Source organism: Orbicella faveolata, unplaced genomic scaffold (genome assembly GCF_042242905.1).
Source record: "Orbicella faveolata isolate gen_17 unplaced genomic scaffold, um_ofav_v1 contig_4, whole genome shotgun sequence".
Taxonomy (NCBI): Eukaryota; Metazoa; Cnidaria; class Anthozoa; order Scleractinia; family Merulinidae; genus Orbicella; species Orbicella faveolata.
The window spans coordinates 3,946,984-3,972,719 of NW_028301569.1; the positions used below are offsets into that span (position 1 = coordinate 3,946,984).

At 49.0% G+C, this 25,736-nt stretch overlaps 6 protein-coding genes and 1 pseudogene across 6 annotated transcripts; 6 read left to right on the top strand and 1 right to left on the bottom strand.

The window, feature by feature from the left end:
* Positions 1–951: 951 nt before the first annotated feature.
* Positions 952–1,666, top strand: LOC149101059 (uncharacterized). The gene has a single exon (XM_089276221.1). It carries the CDS (start codon positions 1,203–1,205, stop codon positions 1,599–1,601), a length of 399 nt encoding a protein of 132 aa, XP_089132347.1. The 5' UTR covers positions 952–1,202; the 3' UTR covers positions 1,602–1,666.
* Positions 1,667–5,361: 3,695 nt separating this feature from the next.
* LOC149101060 (uncharacterized) lies at positions 5,362–6,372 on the top strand. The gene has a single exon (XM_089276213.1). The coding sequence runs from the start codon at positions 5,435–5,437 to the stop codon at positions 6,254–6,256; it is 822 nt and encodes a 273-aa protein (XP_089132339.1). The 5' UTR covers positions 5,362–5,434; the 3' UTR covers positions 6,257–6,372.
* Positions 6,373–10,243: 3,871 nt separating this feature from the next.
* LOC149101061 (uncharacterized protein F54H12.2-like) lies at positions 10,244–11,902 on the top strand. Its single transcript, XM_089276171.1, has one exon. The coding sequence runs from the start codon at positions 10,307–10,309 to the stop codon at positions 11,687–11,689; it is 1,383 nt and encodes a 460-aa protein (XP_089132297.1). The 5' UTR covers positions 10,244–10,306; the 3' UTR covers positions 11,690–11,902.
* Positions 11,903–13,956: 2,054 nt separating this feature from the next.
* On the top strand, positions 13,957–14,894 carry LOC149101062 (uncharacterized). The gene has a single exon (XM_089276214.1). The coding sequence runs from the start codon at positions 14,124–14,126 to the stop codon at positions 14,892–14,894; it is 771 nt and encodes a 256-aa protein (XP_089132340.1). The 5' UTR covers positions 13,957–14,123.
* On the top strand, positions 14,895–15,765 carry LOC149101063 (uncharacterized). Its single transcript, XM_089276218.1, has one exon. The coding sequence runs from the start codon at positions 15,173–15,175 to the stop codon at positions 15,668–15,670; it is 498 nt and encodes a 165-aa protein (XP_089132344.1). The 5' UTR covers positions 14,895–15,172; the 3' UTR covers positions 15,671–15,765.
* Positions 15,766–17,623: 1,858 nt separating this feature from the next.
* On the bottom strand, positions 17,624–19,079 carry LOC149101064 (uncharacterized; annotated as a pseudogene).
* A 1,963-nt stretch (positions 19,080–21,042) lies between these two features.
* Positions 21,043–25,354, top strand: LOC149101065 (uncharacterized). Its single transcript, XM_089276418.1, has 3 exons — positions 21,043–23,935; positions 24,725–24,847; positions 25,338–25,354. Exons 1-3 carry the CDS (start codon positions 21,049–21,051, stop codon positions 25,352–25,354), a joined length of 3,027 nt encoding a protein of 1,008 aa, XP_089132544.1. The 5' UTR covers positions 21,043–21,048.
* The last annotated feature ends 382 nt before the right edge of the window (positions 25,355–25,736 follow it).

Consider the following 25,736-nt stretch of genomic DNA (forward strand, 5'->3'; position numbering starts at 1 on the left):
TTACATTGTCTTTGTCGACAATGATCATTTGAAGAACATGTAAAAACCTGTAAAATATTTTACGCACTTTTACAGTCTCTGCCTTTGTAAAAAACATGTAAATTGCTTTGCTAAACCATGTAAGAAACGTGTAAATAATTCAAGCGAATGCTGTAAAAAGTCTGGAAATGTTATGTTTGTAACCCTGTAAAAACCATGTAAATGAAAAAAGGGGGCCTGTAAGAAACATGTAAAAACCATGTAAATGAAAAAAGGGGGCCTGTAAGAAACATTTAAAAACCATGTCAATGAAAAAAGGGGGCCTGTAAGAAACATGTAAAAACCATGTCAATGAAAAAAGGGGGCCTGTAAGAAACATGTAAAAACCATGTCAATGAAAAAAGGGGGCCTGTAAGAAACATGTAAAAACCATGTCAATGAAAAAAGGGGGCCTGTAAGAAACATGTAAAAACCATGTCAATGAAAAAAGGGGGCCTGTAAGAAACATGTAAAAACCATGTCAATGAAAAAAGGGGGCCTGTAAGAAACATGTAAAAACCATGTAAATGAAAAAAAGGGGGCCTGTAAGAAACGTGTAAAAACAATGTAAATGAAAGAAAGGGAGCCTGTAAGAAACATGTAAAAACCATGTAAATGAAAAAAAGGGGGCCTGTAAGAAACATGTAAAAACAATGTAAATGAAAGAAAGGGAGCTTGTAAGAAACATGTAAAAACCATGTAAATGGAAAACCTAGAAGTTGCACGGGTGCAGTGGGGGGCTGTAAATAGCCTGTTACAAACATGTAAATTAAAAAGGGGGACCTTGCAAAGGCTGTGAAAACAACTTAAATGAGATAATGGGGGCTTTTCGAAAAACTGTTAAGACCACGTTAATGTAAAATGGAGACTCTTAGAAAAAAAGATCTAAATTTAAGAGAAGGCCTGCCTAAACCCTGCAAAAACCATAGTAGTCAATAGCGCCTGTTGGGGCCGTAACCAATCAGGAGCCAGGGATCATACCACGTGACCAAGTTTTTCCCATACATTCTCTTAAATTGTAAAATCCAAGATGGCGCCTAGGTAGGTCAAACATGGCGCCCATGCCCAAATAAGGGCAACATGTCCAAATAAGGTAAACATGAAATCGAGGTTCATGTGTGAATAAAAAGGTGTTGAGTTGTTGAGTTTGTCATTGTTGTTTTGGAGATCGACGCGAAAAAAGGATGACTTCGGAGGAGAGCAAGACGAAGGTGGAGGTTGTTAGTATTCCTGCGGGGACGTTGCCAAAGGACATTCCTAGAGAGGAGTTTGCATCGAGAGTGTTGGATGCCGTGAGGGATAGTATTCTTGGAAAGATTATGAAAAGCTCCGTTAGGGACAGTACGGATAACATCCTGAAGAAAGAGATAACGAAGCTGGCGGATGAGGTGATCCAGTTCAGACAAGCCATGTCAAGGAAGATGTTGGAGGACGAGTCTCTGGATGAAAAGGATCCTGTGCGTTTGGAGAGGTTGCCGGAGAGTTTTGAGGCCGGATGGAAAGAGTGGAAGGGTGGTTGGGGTAACAGAGAAGAGTTGGCGTATCAAGCCTTTGTCGAAACGATGACGTCACCAGAGGAGTGAAAAAACATTTTTTTATTTTATGCTTGTAACAAAAACTAATAAAGATCCTTTAAAGAGAGAATGTACATGGTTTGTTGCGTGATTTTTTTCATCGTCTCTAGGGCTTGCAGGTCATTGGTTCCTAGATGTACGAGGGATAGCATCATGGTTTGTGGGGTGAGAAATTCTCCGTGAAGGCCTGAGGAGGATTCGAACACGCGTCCGAAGGGCCAGACTTTGGAGAGGTCTCTTCGCATGTACCAGGGGTAGGGAAAGTGTTGGGCTAGGAAGAGGAGCATAACGTCTTCGTCGGGGTGGGGTTCGTCCAAACGGATTTTGCAGGCCAGGGGTCTCTATAAGGGAATAAAAAAGAATTTTAATGCCCCGACCAGGAATCGAACCTGGGTCTTTGAGGCCACAACTCGACGTCTTAACCATTAGACCATCGAAGCGCTTACCTCTTTAGGACTTGGTTTTGGGAGTGTCATCGGGAGGCAGTCCGAAATTCACGGTATTGCAATGAGGGCAGCGTCTTTCGGAGGGTTTCAACCACCAGGTGTGTAGGGCTTTACAGGATCCGTGAAAGAATTGGTTGCAACAAAGTGTTAGGAAGTAGTCTTGGATACTGTGATTGGGAGTGAATCCTTCCTTACACCATATACATTCGTATTTAGGAAATCGAGACATGGAGTCTGAAAAATAGAGCAAAAACAACTTTTTATTTGACATTCCACTTGTTATTACAGAGTGGGACGTGTGCACAGTCCTGATGACTGGCGCCCATGTTGTCTGCATAAAAAGATTTCACATGCTTGACACGTGACATGGCTTCTTCGTAATGGCTCCCCAGGAAGACGGCTTCGTAACGGGAGGTCTCATAATTGGGATACACGCCATAGATGGCTCCGCAACAGGTAGCCCAGACGCACCCTAGTCCCCAGGCTTCTCTCAGTGGTCCCGCGAGTGGGCGTACGAATTTGTCGTGGGTCCCACGTTTACCCAACTGTAGGAGCGGTAGGCGGCAGCATGGTCTGGTTTGTTTGCATACGTAACACTGGGGTTCGGGTTCCATGTCTAAAATTGAAGTAATTGTCGGTAAGTGCTGCGTACCCAGTCTACATGAATCACCAAATCATTGGTATCGTCCTCGTCAAGGACGCCCAACCTCTCTTCCAGCCCCAGGAGATCTAGTTGGTCCAGGGCCACCCGGATGAAATCTGAAAGTTGTTCTAAGTCCCTGTACAAAGGGGTCTCTTCTTCGTCCTTCATCCACTCTCTCACCCGCTTTTCCCAGGTAGTCAACTCTGCTTTACACCGCTCTAATATTTCCATACTCACTTGGTACTTTGAGAAGCCACAGCAACGAGAGTATCCACAGTCTTCTGTAATGGGCGCTCATACAAGTTGAAATAACTCAGAGTGCCTTTGACGGTCCGACTCGCTTATTTTATACACACGTTATAATGGTGTCCAGTCTCCTACCGTGAGGGGTGTGGTAGGGGGATACCCCCCTATCCCCTGGGTCTGGGTAACACGTGACTTGGTCTCGATCTGTGATTGGCTGGACGGATCTTCATAAGGCGAATCCGCGCCGCCCCCGATCTTCACTCTGAGTTTTGAACTTGTATTGAGCGTCAATATGGCCTTGAGGGAGATTGGACTACAAAACCATGTGCCGAGAAAGCCTGGTACTACGTATGAGGAAGCCATTGATCAAATGCAGGCACCCTGGACCCGATTTTATGAGGACATGAACTTTCCCATCCGGGATTTGTTGGTGGGCCGACGATGGCTGACGCAGCTCAAAGATTCCAGTCAGCTCGAGGTGATGCTCCACCAGATATTGTTTTTTATGGACGAGCAGAGGGAGAACTGAACCCGAAGTCAAAGCAGGTACCAGAGAATCGAGAAGTGTTTCGGGAGAACTTTATTCAACTCGATCCGTACTATATATAAGAACCTTGTATGGGACCTTAAAGTGAAGCCGCCCGTGGACCGTATTACGTATCACCGTCTGATGCTGTGCTACGGGTTTGAGCCCTTTCAGTCCACGTGGACTAAGAGACAGAAGAAGACAGCGAGACACTATGTTCTCACAATTGACTTTTATTATAGTACTTTCAACCATTGTAATCAAGTGACAATGAGAGCCATGATCGATGCAGAGGATAAATTACCCAACATGTAAATATTTGTGAAATAAAAATCGGAGTGTGTTTTTTACAAAAAAACTGTGTCTGTCTTTTTGGGAAAAATGGGCGGGGCGAGGTTTCGATCCTCGGACCTCTGGGTTATGAGCCCAACGCGCTTCCACTGCGCTACCCTGCCTTTCTTAGTCTGGGTCCTGTCCGTTAATCAGTATGGCTTCGGCGACTCCTCGTGGGTATTCGTCGATCCATTGAAAGAACTTGCAGGTACGCTTGGGACACTTGAGATAGAGCCTGTCTGGGTTGGACTGAGAGTGGGAGGTGGCTAAGACCAGGGACTTGTTGCATAGACATCGGAAACGAGCTGGGTCGATGTTCCTGTAGCAGGGGTGGGTCTGTTCTTCGACGCGTCTCAGGTAAGTGCCCACCTCTTTGACGCCACAGGTCACATAACACTTGGTGTAGAATCTGGAAGAGGGGCATCGGTAATACTCCCAGGTACCACCGTCTGGGGTTCGCACGCTTCCGTATGTCAGGGGTACCATGCAACGTGGGCAGATGGAATCTTGGGGTTTCAGTTGGTTCAGGAACTGATCGGGGTCGAATTCCTCCAACACTTGGACTTCGGTGAATTCTCCTCGGTCATCCACTTCAGGTGGTACTTCTACGAGGTCGTCTTTCTTGAATCTGTCGAGTCCCACGGCTTCCAGGACTTGAATGGTTCGAGGAGGTGAGTCTCTGATCACGGTCATGCATCCGCCTTGAATGGCAGGTAGCTTTTCAGAGTCTATATGAGTAAGATAGAGTTAGTATCCCAACAAGGTGTTTTCTCGTAGCATGGTTTCTAGGATGTGGGTGGTTTTTCTAACGTTTTTGGGAGTCAGTCTTTGCCTTCGCCTGTCGTGGTTACTTTTCATTTGGCTTTTACATTCTTGGCGTTTGATCGAAAAGGCGCTCCATGGTTGCGAGAAGCCTTTGAGAGGGACAGTGGTCCAACTGACCGAGTCCGGGGTGATTTCTTTGAAGAGGACGCGCTCTTTGAAACGTAGTCTGGAACTAGGTTTTTTGAATAACCAGCTATCTAAGGTGGATTGTAGTTTACCTTCTCCTTCCACTCTCTTGGGCATGACCAGTTTCAGTTTCTTACGCGCCTCCTTCTTTTTCTTTTTTCTTTTTTTACTGTCGGGTTCGTCGTGTGAATCCATGACGATTGCTGAGAAAAGTGACTCGTGATGGAATGTGTGGTTCGACTTTATGGACGTTTTTGACGACCAATCAGTGACGTGTGGTGTGATGGGATCATGTGACGGTCTTCGTTCCGATTGGTGGATCTGAAAGGGGACGCGTGATTCGGGAAAAGTACGGAGTGAAAGTGGATCCACAGCGCGGGTATAAAAGGAGCCCGTTGGACGCAGCGAATCATTCTCGACTTGCTCTCGACGCGGTGATGACTCATAGGATTTTGAATGACAAGGACATTGAAGAGATCATTGAAGATCTGAGACGATATTTGAATCGAGCTTCTGACAATTTGGACGCAATCGAAAAAGAAGGCGAAATATCGTCCTATACGAGGATACTTAACTTGGAATTACACGTGGTTGATCTCTTGTTCATTAGGCTTCGAAGACACCTGACTGACTGGGGAGACCCGGAGTACCATCCTGAATTGTCGTATCTAGGAAGAAAGAGGTTTGACGAGGCAAGATGACTTACTATAGCAACTCGAACCAGATTCGGGACCTCGTGGAGCAGATCGTGGATCAGAAGGTACACACTTTAAGAGATCTCGATGCCATTCCGGATGTCAGAGTGGACATGTACATTTTTGACAATCTCTTCGAACCGTTAGGTCAAATACCCGATAGTCTGTGGTCTTTTGAGCTCTTGATGAGACGTCGTCCTGACTGGGGTGGTACGATTTTGGAGATGATGAAGAGGAACGAACATGTGTTTTTGTTTTGCGGTGAGTGGTGTCGTGTGATGTACAGAAGTGGTAGCGGTCAATTCAAATTCATTCATTGTCGGGATCCCACCCTGGACGCCGAGCGTGCCTGTTTTATCGCCACGGATCACCTCACGTACATGATGAGCGATGTCATCCGTGATCTGTTTGAACCCTTGCGGTTCGCTCGCGACTTGTCACGACGGGTAAGAGAGTCGGACAAGAGTCCCAAGGTGGAGGAGATACTGACTTTCAACAGGTGCGCTCACAAGGAAACGTGTCTGAAGTTGGAAGAGTTGATCTACGATGTCATGCGTCAGCGTGATCTGTGGAAGGATCGGTTTTTCTTCCGTGCCCTTGAAGCGGATGAGGATGACCTGTGTGGTGATTGTAGAGAGAGTATGCGCCAAGCATTCTATGTGAAGGGGGACGAGGAGGAAGCCCTGAAGTGGAGACCCGGTAAATGTGATTGGAGAAATTGTAAATATTATGCCATGGATACCTATGAGGAAGACTGTGATAATGAGTACGGGCAGTCTTGTAAGGACACGGACTATGCTCATTACTTTTCAGATTCGGACTAAGTCTTTTTCGCCTTCTTTTTCGTGTTATCCAATCAGAGTCGATTTTTACGTAAGAACCAATCAGGCACGACGTTTTTGTACATATAAGAAAGTGTGAATAAAGAATTGGGTTCAAATCATTATGTCTCATGTCTTGAGTTGGTTGATCTCGAGAATGTGTACGACCGCGAACGATCGATGGTGTTGGACGACCTTGTGCTCCAAGTGCACTAGTGTCTACGAGCGATACGGTAAGGGTGAACCCATCCCCTACAATTTCAGCGATTCGCCCTTGGAGGTGTTTGACTATACCGACGTCGAACCCAACGTGATGCGTTTTGTGGTTTATATCTTGTGGCTGAAACGGCAACCCGATTCATTTAAGAAGTATCTCGAGGTACGGGAGCAACGTTTCGAGTTGTGGAGACAGTGCGTGTATAAACTTTATCGACTATGAAGAAAGGTCAAAAGAAGAAGCAAAAGCCGCTTTCGACCGGAACGTTATTGGGACGGTATCGGGATCCTTCCAGACCCGGTAGTCTAGGCGGTCTGACGCGGTTCGCCCAGGCCAATAAGATCTCGGTACGACGTGCTCGCGAGGTCCTGCAACGGGATTTGGGGTACACGTTGCACAAACCCAGACGTCGTCGTTTTCCCACGGTCCCGGTGGTGGTGTTCGGCATCGACGAGCAGTGGACGGCCGACCTGATCGAGGTGATCAATATTTCGAGGTACAATCGAGGGTATCGTTACCTCTTGACGGTGGTGGACGTGTTTTCCAAGCACGCCTGGGTCCAGCCCTTGAAGAGCAAGACGGGTAAAGCGGTGACGGAAGCCATGGCTAAGATCTTGAAAGGCGGTAGAAAACCCCTCAATCTCCAGACGGACGACGGGAAGGAATTCTACAACAAGACGTTTCAGGATTTGATGAAGCAGAAAGGCATTCATCATTTTTCGACGCGCGGGGATACGAAATCCAGTGTGGTGGAACGATTCAATCGGACCCTGAAGGAACGTATGTACCGGTACTTCACCGTGAAGAATACGATGACGTATGTGCCCGTGTTACAAGAGTTGGTCCGAGGGTACAATCGCTCGTATCATCGCAGTATCAAGATGGCTCCCGATCAAGTGACTTTGGGCAATAGCGAGGACGTGTGGGAGACTCTTTACGGTAAAAAGAAAAAAGGGAAATTGAAGAAACCGCAACTCAAAGTCGGGGATCGTGTGAGACTTAACAAGAAGTTCCGTCAGTTCAAGAAAGGGTATTTACCCGGATGGACCGAAGAGGTGTTTGTGATACGGAGGGTGCGTCCTGGGAGGGTCACCACGTACAAGGTGGAAGAATGGGACGGTACGGTGGTCGAGGGTACGTTTTACGCGCAAGATTTGCAAAAGGTGAACGTGAAAGACGACGATCTGTTCCGCATCGACAAGATCGTCAAACGAAAAGGGGATAAAGTCTTGGTGCGTTGGAAAGGTTGGCCAGTCAAGTACGACAGTTGGGTGGATAAAAGGGGCTTGTACGTGACCCAAAAGCCCAGGACGAAAAAATGAAAGACTTTTACGTGCAGTTGATGAGCAATGCCAGCACGAGCGAGTTCGCGGACAACAAGGCCAACAGTTTCAAGAACCGTCTGCCGAACCCGTTACATTTGAGAGAACCTGACTGGAAAGTGGGTATCAGCGACCTCTCGTTTCCGTCCGCAACGCGTAAGATGGGTTTGAAGAGATCTATTCTGTTTGAATTCTGGTGGATCGATATGGTGAACGCGACCATAAACCTATACACGCGGGTCCCTGGAGTGACGCGAGAAGGCGATTTGGAATTCACGCCTAGGAGTGGTACCGAGTTAATGAACATGATACGTGATCGATACCTGCATAGGTTAGGAGATCGAACGGATGTCGACGTGACCCTGTACAAGAAAAAGAGCAAAGCCGACGATCCCACCGAATTGCTGTACACGGTCATGCATCGTGCCGAGCAGGGAGAATGCGTCCTGGACAATTCGAGAACGTGCCGCAGTCTCCTGATCAATGGTAAACGCGTCTACCCTCAGATGAACATCGGCATCGAATTGGCCAAGAAGATGAAATGGGTCAAGATGGGAACCTTGCAAAACGGACGACCGGGTTACGTCTTGGGACCCCACCTGAGGAAAGAATTTCCCAATGGAGTCGTCCCCACGGCCACGGACTTGATCATAGCTCAGAACGACGGGGACGAGACATTTTACAAGATCGACCCGGACACCTTACGTTTGAGTTGTTTCATCAATTGGGTCTTCACGGACCTGGATCGCAGTTACACAGAAGCGTTTGGTAACAATCGTCGTTCCTTGTTCGTGTATTCGAATGTGGGACAGAGTATGGTGACGGGAAATCAAGTCACGGCCCTGTTGAAACAAGTGCGTTACGATCCGGACGTGGTCGACCTTCAACCGAGACACAGCCTATATCTACCGGTGCGTACGGCCGTTTTGGACATTATCGAGACTGAAGTGTCCGAGGAAGACGGACAACTGGTGGACTTTGCGTCGGGTGTGACCACGATCACGCTGCATTTCAAGAGAGAGGATGCGTGATTTTTACATCACTTTACCCAGTAACGGCAGTAAGAACGAGTTTCCGGAGAACAAGTCGAACAGTTTCAAGATCAGGTTACCCAATCCCATACACCTGGAAGGACATGGATGGAAAGTGGGGTTGTTTAGCATCTCCATGCCAGATGCGCGCGTGACGCTGCCTACCTTCTTCGGTCCTGAGGGTCCCACCACCACCACCTTGACCCATACGAGCTGGAGGCGATACGATCCGAATGCTCGCATCATTTATGCGGAAGCTTACTTCGGCCAGGATGAACTCAAAAAGGTGTTCTACGACGTGAACGGTGTTGGACTCATGAAATCCATGATCGCCTATTTCGAGCGACAACGCATCTTCGCGTTCGACGGTCCCAGATTTGGAGCCAAATATGTCGGAAACGACGGGAAGAGATCCTACATCAAGTTCAAGTGGGAGGGTGAAGACCTAGTCATGGACAACAAAGACATCGTACGTCCTACCAGTATGATCCCCGAATTGAACATCGTTGCCAAACTGGCTTTGAAAATGGGATGGCTCGAAAAGAAAGACGGCGGTGGTTACGATCTGGGACCTAACTTGCAGGTAGAATTTGACGACGATGTCATTCCGGACCTCAGCGCCCAAGGGGACATAAAAGACAAAGACGGAAAATATGTCTTTTGGAATGTTCACTCGGATAGAGGAGATGACGATTTTTTAACACTCAGCATCTATTGCAATTGGCGTTTTATGAACCTGAACGAAGCCTTCGAGATGGTGATGGGAGAAAAGTCGCGATCTGTGCTCGTCTACACTAACGCGGGAGGTAGAAGTGTGGTGGGAAATCAAGTCACGGATTTACTGAGACAGGTCAACTTGATTCGAAGAGGCGAAGGTACTCAGTACTTCGATCCCGTTCACGTTCAATATATTCCCGTGCGCAATGAGGTACTGAACATTATAGAGGTGCAAGTGGCTGAGGCAACTGGAGAACTGACGACCTTTGGAGCCGGCAATACGATCGTGACGTTACACTTTATGAAATCATGATCGGGGGAACTTTGGTACGGTTTCATCCCGACGGATACCAATCGGGATCTGGCATATTCGGTCAGGTTTGGAAAGGACTCAAGAAACGTGGTCCCGGCATTCTCAAGGACGTTCTGAAAGAATCGGCCATGGAGGGTCTGAAAGGTTTAAAATCGGGTGGCAAAGGAGGAAAGCCCAATTGGAAAGGTGCACTCGCTGGGTTAAAGCGGGGAGCCATACGCTCCGGGAAACGTAAAGCGACGGAAGAGTTCCAACGCGTGTTTGGTGGTAAGAGAAGAAGAAAAGACCTGTTTGGATCATGATTCCCATCTACTCGAGACGCGTGAGACGTCTCCCCGGAGGGATACGTACGTATAAAGGGGGTTCGCTCTTCCGGAGACGTTCAAAACTACCGGACTACCGTTGGGTAAAGTCGGCACTGAGAAGGAGACGAAAAAGACGCCGTAGACGACGATGACGGACCTCGTGGCTCACGCTAGATCGGCGGGGGTTCGTAACCCTCGCCTGGACCTGTTCACCACGCCTCCCACGGATCTCAGCATGTCGTCGCGACGTGAGGTGAGAATCAATCCGTTCAATACGGGGATCAACCCGGTGACCTTCCAAATCGATCCTCAAGAAGACTTCATCGACTTGAACGAGAGTTTCTTCGAAGTGGAGTTGGCCGTCAAGCTGGCTGGCGGAGGTAATTTGGCACAAGCGACTCTTCTCGGACTCGCCAACAATCTGGTCCACACCCTCTTCAAACAGATCAATGTGAGATTGAATGGGACTCTCATCAGCCCCCAGACCGATACTTACCACTACAAAGCCTACATCGAAGCGTTGTTGAACCACGACCGAGACGACGGTAACACGATCCTGGCACCCGAGGGTTGGTACAATTGTCTCGGTGTACCCAGTCGCGGAGAAGCCGATGTGATGACAGCCAATAAGTTGGATCCTGCTCACGCCGATTATGCTGCTTTGCCCCAGGATCTCAAGAACATGGTTCAAAGTCGAATTCAGTTTTTCGGTGGAAAGAGAGTGACTTTGAGGTTCAAACCTTACCTGGAAGTGTTTTATCTCAGCAAGTTACTGGTACCCGGCGTACAGATCCAGATCGACATGTACTTCAATGCCCCGGCTCTGTGGACAGTCCGATGGGCTGGTGCCGATAGTCTCAGACTGACTGAAGCCGACGTGAAAGTGAGATTGTTCCTGTCTCAAGTGAGAGTGACTCCCTCGGTGTACCGAGAACTCATGACCAGCATGAAAGGCGGAAGAGTGGCTACTTACCCCACGGTGAGAGGTGAAATTCGCACTTACTCGCATCCCAACGACAATCGTCATTTCGAGTGCAGCAATCCTTTCCACAGTAAATTGCCTAATCGGTTAGTGGTGGTGTTGATGAAACAAACAGCCTTCAATGGAACTATTACCATCAATCCGTTCAGTTTTGAACAATTCAATCTCTCTTCCATCAAACAATTGGTGAGAGGTGAAGAGTACCCCTACGAGACCTTGGAGCTCAAACACGACGATACCAGTAAAGATCTGAGAGGTTACCAAAGATTCCTCAAAGCCTCAGGAGCTTTGTGCAGAGGAAAAGGAAACATGATCACAAAAGAGGACTGGGGACACGGCAAGAGATGCAACCTGTTTGTATTTGATAACACGGCCAATGGATGTTTGGACAGTCCAGTGTTGAACCCCCAGCAGGAAGGTGAACTGCGTCTGGTGATCGATTTTGCAGACAATCCAGGCTCAAACCTGACCATCTTGTTGTACGGCGAATTCGAGAACATGCTGGAGATCAACGAGAACCGAGTCGTCCTCTACGACGTGTACCAGTGAGAAGAAAGAAGAAAAAAATGGAGACAGTAGCCTTGAATAATTTACAGTTGGACTATTTGGCACGGACGAATCCGTCGCTCTGCTGTGTTTTTCACGGCACGGTCCCTTGCGATCGGCTTCCGAGGACAGTACCTCAAGAGGGACCGACCGCTTACATCGTGAACACGGACCCTCACGACAAACCGGGATTTCATTGGATCGCTTTGTGGGCAGACAAGAACAAGTGCGAGATCCTGGACAGTTACGGTCTATCGTTGGACACGTACGTCACTGCCGGACCGATCCAAGCCTGGTTGGACCGTCATTTCAAGTACCAGATTCACAACGGCAAGAGTCTACAGTCCCTGTTCAGTCAGAGTTGCGGTAGTTACGCCCTGATGTTCCTGATCGACCGAGCCGAAGGTCGTGACATGAACGAGTTCTTGAATCGTTTTAAGAAAAACGAGTTTGTGGAGAACGATCGTAAAGTAGGACAGATGTTAGAACGTCTGATCGTGGACGAATTGGATTGGCGCAAGATTTGTAAAACCACGTGTCACCAGGACACGTGCGGTTCCTCCAGAGGAGTGCGTCATTTGTTATAAAGTAAGCTGTTCGAAATAAAAGATGTTCATTTTCGAGAAAAGGATGTTGCGTGGTGAAGTCCGATGGTTCCCTCGATTCTTAGAACTGTGTCGAAAAGAGAGTACGAAATTGTCCTCGGACAATCCTCTTCGACAGGTCATGGAACGCATTTTGGATTGCGACAGTTACCGTCGAGTCCGATTCATACTGGACCGGGAAAAAGATCATTGGCTTCGATACGTTCTGTTCCACTTGCGCTCGAAAGCCAGACTTCAAACGAACGCTAGTAGAGATTACAGGTGTTACCCCGTATTGGCACTAAGTCCTTACGCCATCACTTTGTGAGTGCATAAAAAGGGACGGAGGAAAATAAAATGGTTCATTATGGATTTACTGACAAAACAAGACACATCATGGCTCTTCAGTTTCAAGGGCATAGACATTTGGACGACGTGATAGCCAGGTTGGAAAAACGCTATGGAAAAGCGGGTGGAAAGACGCCTCAACCCAGTGAGGCTCATTTCAAGAAAAACCAACCGCCAAAACGGAAGCTCAATCTGAAAATACTTCAACCCGCCAAAAGACAAGTGTCTTTTCAACCGCCGTCCGTCCTGGACACCGGTGCATTACCCGCGACGGTGACCACGCGTAGGAAACCCAAGAGAGCCACACCCGCCAAGCCGAAGCTTTCCGTGAAAGAAGATAGGAAAAGAAGAATGAAAAAGAGGCATTGGTACGAAGACAAGTTTGGAGATTTGAGTAAATTCGTCAAGAAAAAACCTCGGAAAAAGAGATCAGCGCCTGCCAAGAAAAAAGGGCGTCCCAAGAGTCGTGCCAAGAAAAAACCCATCTGTTTCAATCGTAAGGTCACCCTATTGGGTCTGTTGAAACGCATCCCTGCCGTCAAGACCCCATTGGCCAAGTTGTTCGGATAAAAACGGAGCGTCTCTAGACCCTGGACCATTTCAAGATCATGGAACGACGCAAAGCGTTTCGATTTCACACACCGTCGAGTTTGTTGATAGCGGGTCCGTCGGGGTGCGGCAAGACGGTGTTCACGACCAAACTGCTCTTGGAGAACGGCGACTTGTTCCAACAAACACCGAAGAGTATTCATTACTGCTACGGATCGTGGCAAGACGGTTTCCAAAAGCTCAAGAAAGGTGGAGTCAAGTTTTACGAAGGCATCCCCGACAGCGACCAGTTACCCCGATGGTTTCCTGGAGGGGGTGTGTTGGTCTTGGACGATCTGATGGACGAGGGCGGTAACGACAAGCGCGTGTTGGATCTCTTCACCAAACACTCGCATCATCGGAACATCACGGTGATTTACTTGTGTCAGGATCTATTCCCTAACGGAAAATTCGCCAAGACCATTTCCCGTAACGCTCATTACATCGCGGCTTTCAAGAACCCTCGGGATCAGTTGGGGATACGAAATTTACTTCTGCAATCGTTTCCCACGCAATGGCAGGAGGTGTTGGACACGTTTCGCAAGGTCACCGATCGACCTTACGGTTACATGCTATTGGATCTCCATCCAGCCAGTCAGGACGATCAACGCGTTCTCAGTCACGTATTAAAAGACGAAGGATTCGTACGATGCCATCAGTTTGCAACCCCGTCATGTTGAGGAGCGAAGTCGAGTGGTTTCCGCTATTCATTCACCTGTGTAAAAACAGGCTCAAATACTGCATGAATCCCCACGAGCTGGACTACGAACCGATGAGACAGGTCACGGAATGCGAGAGTTACCGTCATGTACGGTCCATCATAAACGCATATAATGGGGAAGGTTTCGACTATTTGGTTCATAAGCAACGAGAACTCGCCGAGAAGAAGATAGAAAGAGAAAGGTACATGGATAAAAATGAGCTCTTATGGTAGTGACGATTTCAACTTCTCGGCTCTGGAAGATTACTCGCCTTGGACTCCCTTGACTCGAACGAGTACTCCGATTCCGTCTGCAGCGGGTGTGGGTACGAGTCTGAACACTCCTCCTTCACCGCTATCGTCACTGCCGACACCACCCCTGCCCAACGTCTCGACCGTCGGAGTAGGCACCGCTGGCTCAGGTGCGCCACAGACCAACGTCACGGTGGGTGTCGGTAGCGCTGGATCCGTGTCGCGCGCCAATGTCACGACGGGTGTCGGGGCACCCATGATAACAATGTCCACACCTTTGGCACGAGCCGTTCGAGGAGGGAAACGACCGAGACGCGTCCCACGTCAAAATACACCGACGTCCTCCAGCGATTCCGGAAGCCGCAGAAGAAGTAGCGCTAGTGGTAGCGGTGGAAGAGGCAGAGGCAGAGGCAGAGGCGGAGGCAGAGGCGGAGGCGGAGGAGGAGGCGGAGGCGGAGGAGGTGGAAGTGGAGGTGGGGGTGGAAGTGGTGGTGGTGGTGGTGACTCCACACCGCCTTCGTCGATTCGATCGGGTCGCGGAGAAAGAAGGCGAGGCACCCGTGTTCTCGACCAAGCCCAGATGCAACAACAATTGGAGGAGATTTTGCGCCAACAACAACAGACGGCGGCGGGTCGACGAATCGCAGGCATCACCACTACGAATACGATCACGACTACCTATAAGAACGGACAACGTCCTACGGTGACTCGCAATTCGACCAGTGTACGAAACTGAGAACGTCAACATGATGAGAAGCGAAGTCAAGTGGTTCCCCTACTTCCTGCATCTATGTCGATGCTCCCGCTCTTACTGGGATGCGACCAGCATGGATCACGAAGACATGAAACGTATCGCGGACGAGTGCGATAGTTACAGACAAGTCCAGGATATCCTGAACCAATCCGTAGAAACCGCCTTCAAGGACGAGATCTGGGAATACAAGCAACAAGCTAAAAGGATCGAACGTCCCGACAGAAAGTCAGACTACGTTTGGCACTGGTTGGAAAAGAGTCATGAGTACTTCGGTCTGTTTATTGGATGAACCTTTCACCTCTGTGGTGGATTTGGACATGTTGAGACGTTTGGATGGACTGTACGCTTTCTACCACAAGTATTGGTGGTGTCGAAGGCAGATGTTCGGTTACTACAAATTGTGCAACGCCATTCTCAACGGACTGGCCTTACTGACTGTGGCAGCGAGCATCGTCGTGGGATCCGTGTGGAAAGATGGGTACGTGGCGGTAGGATTGACGGCTTTGGCCACTGTGCTGAAAGGATGGAACGAATTAAAGAAGTATTCGCTCAAGATGGACATGACTCAATTCGCTTACACGACGTACGAAAAGACGTTGACTGAACTGCGGAACTACGCTCTGGGCGGTGTGGAGGAATTGGATGGGTTTTTGATCAAGATGCAAACGTTGGACGACGTGGTGACGGATTTCACACCTCCCACGTACGACCGGTACCTTCGAGACTACGAAACACGATTCGTTCACGCGCCTCTATAAAAACGGACATGCGATCCCTTCGTGAATCATTCAAGGTGGAAACCCGACATGGCGAGGAGAAGTCGAAGGAGACAACGGCGAGTGGGAGTACGTAGAAGGAGGAGGACCCAAAGGGGAAAAGGTCTTGGCAGCATGATAAGTAAAGCATTCAAGTCACTTGGACATTATTACAGTAAACAACCGAGGTTTAAAAGTGGTTGGATATGAATAATTGGCGGTATTGGATTCCCTGAAACGTTCATACGTGCCTCTATAAAAAGGACACGTGATCACTTGCCTACGTCATTCAATGGGAAAAGTGCGTGCGTGTCAGAACACGTCATGGTGAGGAGAAGGCGAAGGAGACGACGCGTGGGATTACGTCGAGTGGGAGTAGGAAGAAGGAGGAGGGTCCAAAGGGGAAAGGGTCTTGGTAAACTGGTCACCACCGTGGCCAGTACAGTGTTGGACCTTCTCCAAGACTTGTGAATAAAAGAGCGTGACGAGTCAACCGGAAGTTAGACGTGAACGATGAAGCGGTTGCGACGACAACGTCGTTTCTTGACGGGCGTCCTGAAAGAAGCCAATCGGAACAAACGTCAACGGATGTTGCAATTCGCCGACAGAGATCAGATCAACGCCATCAGCGAGATGGTTCTCAATTTGCTGAAAAAGAGGATCCCCATCGACGCAACGACTTATGGGAAACTGAAAAGACATAAAAAGGTTCTGCGCGAAGTGGGTAGACGCAAAAACTCTCTCAAGCGTCGAAGAGAGCATCTCCTGAGTCAGAACGGAGCGGGGTTCTGGAGCGGATTACACGGTTGTTTCAAAGCATGTTGTGTACGGTGAAAGGACGCGGCGAAGACGGTTACCCTTTGGAGGGGATCGACGTCATACCCAATTTCCCGCCGAGAGAAGACGAGTCCAATACCATTCCTAAACTCGTGCAGTTGTTGCAAGATGCAAATCGTCGCGAAGCCCGATGGAAAGACTCGTACGATTACTTGAACAAGAAGTACCACGACCTGTATCAAGAGTACATGGCTTTAAAGTTCAGTGACTTCTGCCAAACCTGTCAAACGAAACGAGATACCACACCGCCCGGTGGGTGCATCGAGTTGTGCAGGGAGTGCGGTAAAGGCAAGCGAACCGTTCAAAGTCTTGAACTCGAGTTGGAAAAGAAAGACGAATCCATACGGTACTGGCAAGACTGTTACGAGACGGCCTTGAGAGAATTGTCCGAGTTTCCCGACACGACCCTGAGTCAGCCGAAGGTATGAACGAAGTCATGATGGTACCCGTTCACGAATTCAATCGTTTGCAAGATTATTACAAGGGGAAGATCACCCAGAGCGCCTTGTTGAACAAAGCGGGACGTTTGGCCGCCGAAGAAGATCTCATCCTGAAAGACAAACGTATCCCCGCCAGCATGGCCGTCAAGATGACCAAACCCATGGCAAACGATGAAGTCAAACTGGTGAAACGTATACGGACGGGTATACGCGGCACTCCCACATACCAAGGAACGATAGAACCCGAAGGCATGGCCGACGCACCCGTCGAACGTCTGTTGAAACAGATCATGAAGGGCGTCAACCAACCCCCCGCAGCCCCCGTGGTCATCAAACAAGAACCCGCCACACCTTCCACGTCAGGTTTCAAAAAGGAGTTCAAATATACCAAACCATCTGCTGCCAAATCAGCTCCAGGCAAGAAGCCAACCGTACCACCCAAACCAACTGCCAAATCAGCCCCAGGTAAACTCATGACCGAAGCGCAAAAAGAGTTCTTAAGATCCATCGGTGTCGCCGAGAAATACATAGACGACGACGGTGGTTACAGTCCCAAAGGCAAGGGCAAGGGCAAGACGTACAAGAAGGCCAAGCAGACAGAAGCCCAAAAGTTACAAGAAGGATGGGAAGATTTCGAACCTTGGAGAAAGGGACTGAAATATGACTCTGCCTAAGACAAGAAAAAACGTTGGAAAACTTTTATTGTTGATGCTGTAATCATTAAAGTTACACGCTTTGTTGTTTTTTCAAAAAGAGTCTCTTTTGTTTTCTTCTTCAAGTCTCGCACGCCATGCCATTGTGGTACAGAGTATCCGAGGCATTCGATGTCACAAACAAACGTTCGATCCTTATTTGGTCCCCGAACGTCGACGAAGAGATGAATAACAACCGAAACCTAATTCTGGAGGTGAAATTGAACACTCTATAAGGGGTGTTGAAATAAAACATGCGATACACCTCCATGCGTATATGATCGTACGAAATGACACTAAAGGGAAAGAATACGGTGCCGTGAATGTACATGGGACTTCGTCCCTCCGAGGATCGCACAAAGTTCTCCATCTCGCGGTAGTACTGGAACCACACCGTGACGGGAAGGTGATAAGGCAAATGATTCCACGAACGCGTCAAGGAATTGTGCGTCTCGAAGGGTTTTCCATTGTCTCTGAAATGTCCAAGGTCCTCATGAATCAATCTGCGTTGCTCGTCCACTGCAAAAACGAAAAAAGACAGTGTCAGGTCCATAGTCCGTCCTCGTGGTAAAACGAGGGTCCGCCGGGAAAGGGTAAGAGACACAGCTCTCGAATCTCAATATCCCTTTGTCTCTCCACGCGCCTGAAGTAGAGTCTGAACCTTTGAATTCGGATCAAGTTATACGTATAGTACGGAGTGTTGTAAATGAACAGACGGTACAGTTAACTTCTAATCTCTCGGGTCGGTTCCACGGGGAGACGCACACAACCGTGAATGTACAGGTCTCGATCCCGATACAGAGTCACGAAATTTCTGACAAAGGTATAATAACGTGTCCAAATGCCGGGGTCGATGGCATACGGTAAATCATTCCACAAGTACGAGCCCTCGTGATGACAGTGATAAGGTCTACCCTCACTGCGATATCGCTCCAACTCTCGATCCATTCTAACTAAACGATCATTCGCACCTGCCGTTAACGGGGGCTCCTCTTCCTCCATTTCCTCGTCGGTTTCCAACACGACCTCAGGCTGACCATCGCCGATCACGCGTCGGCAGTTGCCGCAGGTCATAGACCGTCTCTCCATCTCCCAGTAGCATCGCCGATGCATGAACACGCCGCAGCAAGGAGTACGTCGGCACGATGCCAGAGAATCAATGTGAATATCTCTCTGACAAATAAAACACACTTGTTGAATCGGTGTTTCTTCGGGTATCTGACCCCGAAGGCGACGACTGCGTCTCGGTGGTTCGTCGTCATCGTGTGATCGGGCACGACGCCGACGACGTCCTCGTCTCGGTGATCCCTCGGGAGACTGACTTCGAGTTCGGCGGCGACTGACGTGCCCGGATTCGGTCTCCATCACCAAAAACCGAAAAAATGCCAAATGCGCATCTCGCTTTATGCCCATCATGCACCAATCAAACGAAAAAGGCCGACATCACGTGATCTAGGCATACCCGGGGGATAGGGGGTATCCCCCCTCCCGGTCGGAGACTGGGTCCGGGTCGAGTGCGACCTGGGATCCAATTTTACCGTAAGTATAAAAAGATCGGTTCGAACCGTTCAGGTCACTCTGAGTTTTTTGACTTGTATCGAGCGCTGGAAAAAATCATGGCACAAGAGCTGACCGACGAGGAGATGAACCAACAGATGGATCAACATGAAGAAGCAGTGAGTATAACATGCACCCTATGTAAGAAAGTCATCCTTAGAACCGAAACCTGCGCTCGTACCAAGTGCTGTCGTCACTACGTGCATTACGATTGCTTCGTCAGGGAACTCGATGATCAGTTGATGAACAAGGGAGTGACCGCTGAGAAGTTGTACTGCATGATCTGTCACACCCCGTGTTACGTAACCTCGATCGTAGCATCCCTGGACAACTGACCCATGGAACTGAGACTCGTCGTCGCCTCCTTTACCCTAGAGTTCTACCTCCGTTTGGACTTGAGATTTTGTTTCGTTGTGTTTTGCGGTTACAAATTATCACGACATCTTTGTCACGCCTTGTTCATCACCTTCTTTTCATAGAGTTACTGGGATTGGTTACCGCCCGAGATCCAAGCGTACATCATCTCACTGGCCAAGTCCCAACTCGCTTACGATAGGGAACTTGGAAAAGCACTCAGAATGGCCGCATGGTTAGGCAGGCCGAAACCCGTACCGTTCAACCCGAGACCCATCATGATCGACACCCTACCTATCATTCTCCGTGATTACGATCCATTTAATTACAGAGCCACTGGGATTGTCTTCCCCATGAGATACAGACCTACATCCTTTACCTCAGAGAGTCCCAATCTCTCGTCGAGAGGCGCGAACGTGAAATTAGGAGAGACCTTTGTAACGAGATACGAGCCTTCGCTCAGGTCAAAGCAGAATGGGGACTAGGGGCAATCCAAGTAGTTCTAGAGACATGTCTGTTAGATTATTGTCCCAAAGGAAGAATTCCAGGAATGAACAACAAGCACATGGTCGTGAATGGAATCTACACAGACGAACGCAACTTTAAGCGAGTCATATTTTTAGGGTACGGGTTAGATCATGCTTATCTCAGAATACCGGACGTTAAGAGATTGATATCCTCACCCCCCACAGAATAGCAATGACTGGGATCGATTACCTCATGAACTACAGGACTACATCATGCACTTAGCCAGGAATCAAATCTTACTCGAGCGTAGACGAAACAATGAATTACAGCGTCTTCTCAAGGAAATAGCGGAATACGGCGAACTGGAAGAACAATGGGGCATAGGACACATTAAGATTGTTCAATGTCGATGTAATTCACCGTGTTGTATAAAAAAGGAGAGAATAGACAGATTCGCATTTAAAAGAATATATGGATGTTACATTGACATTGACGATAAACCTCAAAAAACGTTTTTAGGCGAATCTTACAAAGATGCTATGGAACGCGGCCCCCTAGAAAAGACTTTCATCTACCCTGCCGCTTATCGCTCCACCAAGTATGCTCATAATAGGTGGTTAAGAAAGCGTTCCCACTCTCTTACAGAGTCACTGGGATAGGCTACCGGAAGAACTAAAGTGTCACGTGATTGACTTAGCAACCTGGCAGCACATATTCGACCGCAGGAACAATGAACTATTGAGCAAACTTCACGAAGAAATTGTATGTTACGATATACTGAAAATACGATGGGGGTACGGTCACATAGAATTAAGAACCAAACAATGTGATTTCGACGCTTGTAATGAGATGTACGGGCGATTCAAGCCTGATCACATGACCATCCACGGTCATTATGTAGACATTCATAACCGCAAAAAGAAAGTCTTTTTAGGATACAATTTCAAAGACGCACTCCGTGATGTAAATGACAAAAGAGTGTATGCATTCTCAGATGATTAAAAAGCGATGTTCGTAACATTTTGTCTCATTCATGTCTTCACAGAACAGACGGACCCACGACGAAGCCTTTCCCTTCGACGACGATGACGACGACTGGATCTTCGATCCGGCTCTCGATCGAGTGATGATCCAAACCGGAGGTGGTAGCAATACAAGACCCCTCCTAGAATTTGAATTAAGACCCGTAGGCGCTCGACGTAACTGGAGAAACGTCCTCAACAAACAACGGTACGAAGCCACACTCAGACAACACAGAGATGTGACTCCCAGGGACAATCTAGGTCAAGAATTGACTCAGGCCCTTCAACGATCCATCGAGCAACAAATCGCTCAGGATCCTACCCTGACACCCAACTCCACGGTCCATTTCACCATGCAGTCCAGTGCCTTCACGCACGCCTTTCAATCCACCACCTTCACCGTGCGCGAATTCGAAGAAGGGAGTGAAAGACTAGACACTTATCTCCACTCTCTCGCGGCCAAACTCAACTCCAACGAAGAATTCACCCCCGACGACACGTTTACCATGGAAACCACCTTCATACGCACCCCAGGTCGTGGGCGCGGGCACGGAAAACGATACAATCCGAGTTGTGCGGCCGTACGGGGAATCGTCAAAAAGTCGCGCGTGACCATCCAAAACAAAGACAATCTCTGCTGCGCTCGCGCTATCGTTACCATGAAAGCCCTGGTAGACGCCGACATGAATCCGCGTGACCAAGATTACCACAATGTCAAACAGGGACGACCCGTCCAAGAACGATTGGCCAAAGAACTCCACCGTTTAGCCAACGTCCCCGAAGGACCTTGTGGCATTCCAGAACTGCAGCAGTTTCAGGCCGCGTTACCTGGGTACCAGCTCAAAGTCCTTTCCATCGACCCACCCCACATGCTCATCTACGCGGGACCCGAACCCTCGGACAAGATCATTCGTCTCATCAAAGAAGACAATCACTACGACGGATGTAACTCGTTTAGTGGGTTCCTCAACAAATCCTACTTCTGCGACGAATGCAATCGAGGATTCGACCACGACAACTTTCAACGTCATCCCTGCCACGGTAAATGGTGTCCCGCCTGCAAACGAAAGGACTGCCCCGATTTCCTCGAAGCCAAACGACCCCTAGCACGAGGCAAGTTTCCCGAACCCACCTCCATCTGCCGATTATGCCACAGAAAATTCTTCGGAGCCCAATGCTACAACTACCACCTGCAACGGCGGAGCTTGAACATCCCATCCATCTGCGACACTTACAAAAAGTGCCCAGACTGTTGCCACGTCTACGAATCAAAACACAGGACAGGGCAAGGAGGTGACCGTCGTACCCCCGATCACACGTGCGGATGGGGCGAATGCCACATCTGCGAAAAGAAAGTCTTTCTCCAAACGCACCGATGTTACATCCAACGCATCCCCGAAGACGAAGACGAGCCCAAAAAGAAACGCGTGCCGCGCGACGAAGTCAAAGGTCGACCCTTCGAAGAACCCGAACCCAATGATCCAGACACACGCGTCTGGGTAGCCAGAGATCCGCCCCTTCAAGTGTACTGCGACTACGAAGCCATCACCGACGCTGAAGGGAATCAGACACCCATTCTACTCTGCCTAGAAGACGATGAAGAGGATCAATTCTGCTCCTTCTACGGTCCCACCTGCACCGCTGACATGTTCGACCACCTCGAATCCCTCGCCGTCGACGTGGACGGTGACGATCGGGACGTCATCGTCCTCTTTCACAATCTCAAAGGCTACGACGGAATGTTCATCCTGCAACACTGTTACGCCACGCATCGAGAAGTCACAGACCAAATCACCGTTGGCACCAAGATACTGTCCCTGAGATCCGACAGACTGACTTTCAAAGATTCCCTCTGCTTTCTCCCGTTCCCGCTGGCCAACTTTCCCGCCACCTTCGGAATCCACGAACTGTGCAAAGGATTCTTCCCGCACAAATTCAACACCCTAGAAAATCAAGAGTACGAAGGTCCCATGCCACCGCGAGACATGTACGATCCCGACGGCATGTCCGCCAAAAAGAAAGCCGAATTCGAACAGTGGTACCAAGAGAAAGTCAACGACAACTACCATTTCGTATTACGGCAAGAAATGGAAGCCTACTGCGAATCGGATGTCAAACTCCTCAAAGCAGGCTGTCAAAAGTTCCGGCAAGAATTCAAACAAAAAGCGGACTTTGACCCCATGGAGAAATGCGTCACCATCGCCTCCGCCTGCAACCGATTCTGGCGCAAGAAACTCGTCCCGCTCAACACCATGGCCTCCAGACCCCCTCGAGGATGGCACGGCGCCCGATCCAATCAGTCCGTCAAAGCCCTGAAATGGCTAGCCTGGCAAGAACACTCGTTGCAACACACCGACCAAGGTGATCGTATACGCACCGTGCGAAACGGAGGCGAAATCCGACTAGCCAATCATCTCGTGGACGGATACGATCCTACCACTCGAACCGTCTACGAATTCCACGGATGTCTATGGCACGGATGTCCTCGCTGTTTCCCTCGAAAACGAGACCGATATCCCATCTACCACACCGATCGCACCCTACATGAAGTCTACGAGTCCACACTCCGTAAACACGACCTTCTCAGTCGCCAAGGCTACCAGCTCTGCGTCAAGTGGGAATGCGACTGGGACCTGGAGGTCAAAACCGACCCAGATCTCCGCCGGTTCCTGGACACGTTCGAAATCGTACACCCGCTCCAACCCAGAGAAGCCTTCTTCGGAGGGCGCACGAACGCTGTCAAATTGCATCACGTGACCAACGTAGCCCAAGGAGAACAAACCAAGTACGTCGACGTAACCTCGCTCTTCCCCTGGACCAACAAGGAAGGCGAATACCCCGTAGGACACCCACAAGTCATCGTCAACCCCCAAGATCAAGACATACACCACTACTTCGGTATGGCCAAAGTGGACATACTACCACCTCACGAACTTTACCATCCCGTTCTACCTTTTCGGCACGGGGGTAAACTCACCTTCCCACTCTGCCGATCGTGCGTGGAACGCGAAATGACCAAACCCCTCCTAGAGAAATCGCATTGTTGCCCTCACACGGCCGGGCAACGTACGCTACGAGGGACCTGGTGCACACCCGAAATCCAGAAAGCCGTTGCCATGGGATACACGCTCAACAAAATACACGAAGTCCACCATTTCCCGCCAGAACAACGCCGTAAAGGACTCTTCGCCGATTACGTGAACACCTGGCTAAAAATCAAACAGGAATCCGCTGGCTACCCGAACTGGTGTCACACCCCCCGAGACGAGGCACGGTACCTGCTACAATACCAACAGAAGGAAGGCATCGCTCTCGATCCGACCATGATCCAGAAAAACCCCGGACGCAAAGCCACCGCCAAACTCATGCTCAACTCCTTCTGGGGCAAGTTCGGCGAAAACCTACACAAACCCACTACCCAAGTCGTCTACAATGCCACGCAACTCTTTGACCTCGTTTCCAATCCCTTCAACGACATACGACAAGTCAGAATCGCCAACGACGAAGCCCTAGAAGTCGTACACACCGAACTCAAAGACAATCAACCCGACAACGGACGAATCAACATCTTCGTCGCCGCTTTCACCACCTGCTGGGCGCGTCTCAAATTATACAGCTACCTGGAACAATTAAAACAACAAGTTCTCTACTTTGACACCGACTCCGTCATCTACTCTCACAAACCAGGTCAAGCCGATGTCCCCCTAGGCGATTACCTGGGCGAGATGACCAACGAACTCGACGATGGCGATTTCATCACAGATTTCACTGCCGCTGGACCCAAGAATTACGGTTACAGAACCCACCAAGGTAAAGTCTGCTGCAAAGTCCGAGGCTTCTCACTCAATGTACGAGGATCACGCCAACTCAATTATGACGTCATGCGACAAAATCTACTCGACGAACTCACACAACCTCTCGAGGAACGACGCAACATCCACGTCGTCAACCCCAACTTCTTCTGGAGAAACCCAGCCACCAAACATCTCAAAGTCATCACACGAACCAAACGCTACGGACTCGTCTTCGACAAACGCGTCGTAGACACGAACACTTTCATGTCGTTTCCATACGGATACACACCATTGTAATTTTTTACTTCCTGTCATCAATAAAAATCAATTTTGAAACTCACTTCCTGTCTATCTCCTTATTTGGACATGTTGCCCTTATTTGGGCATGGGCGCCATGTTTGACCTACCTAGGCGCCATCTTGGATTTTACAATTTAAGAGAATGTATGGGAAAAACTTGGTCACGTGGTATGATCCCTGGCTCCTGATTGGTTACGGCCCCAACAGGCGCTATTGACTACTAACCATGTAACGGAAAAGTGGGCTTATTTAATATAACTCTGGTGTAACGGTTCAACCAACGAAGACTGTTGAAATGATGTAACTTCCAAGTTACCGACAGGTTCGCTATCCCCTTGTAAACGGTTGGTTGGATTTTGCAAGGAAATAAATGAAAAGTTACCCCGGCCAGGTTAAACTTGGGGGGACGGGGGGGGGGGGGGAGAGAGAGGAAGGGTTGTCTCGGGTAACCGAGAACATATAAATGGGACCTTTTAAAGGCCTGTAAAGTTAAAATGTAACACCGCCCTAAAGCTCCGTAAACCTTCGTGAAGCCTCCATTAAGGTGCCTTTTACGTTGAAGCATTTGAACTTCCCTAAAATCCAAGTGTGTGCTATAGTGTGCTT

Coding starts and splice junctions, on each gene's coding strand:
- LOC149101059 (XM_089276221.1), top strand. CDS start 1,203: ATGACTTCGGAGGAGAGCAAGACGAAGGTGGAGGTTGTTAGTATTCCT.
- LOC149101060 (XM_089276213.1), top strand. CDS start 5,435: ATGACTTACTATAGCAACTCGAACCAGATTCGGGACCTCGTGGAGCAG.
- LOC149101061 (XM_089276171.1), top strand. CDS start 10,307: ATGACGGACCTCGTGGCTCACGCTAGATCGGCGGGGGTTCGTAACCCT.
- LOC149101062 (XM_089276214.1), top strand. CDS start 14,124: ATGAGCTCTTATGGTAGTGACGATTTCAACTTCTCGGCTCTGGAAGAT.
- LOC149101063 (XM_089276218.1), top strand. CDS start 15,173: ATGAGTACTTCGGTCTGTTTATTGGATGAACCTTTCACCTCTGTGGTG.
- LOC149101065 (XM_089276418.1), top strand. CDS start 21,049: ATGTCTTCACAGAACAGACGGACCCACGACGAAGCCTTTCCCTTCGAC. Junction 23,936..24,724: donor AGACATACACCACTACTTCG/GTATGGCCAAAG, acceptor CTCACAAACCAG/GTCAAGCCGATGTCCCCCTA.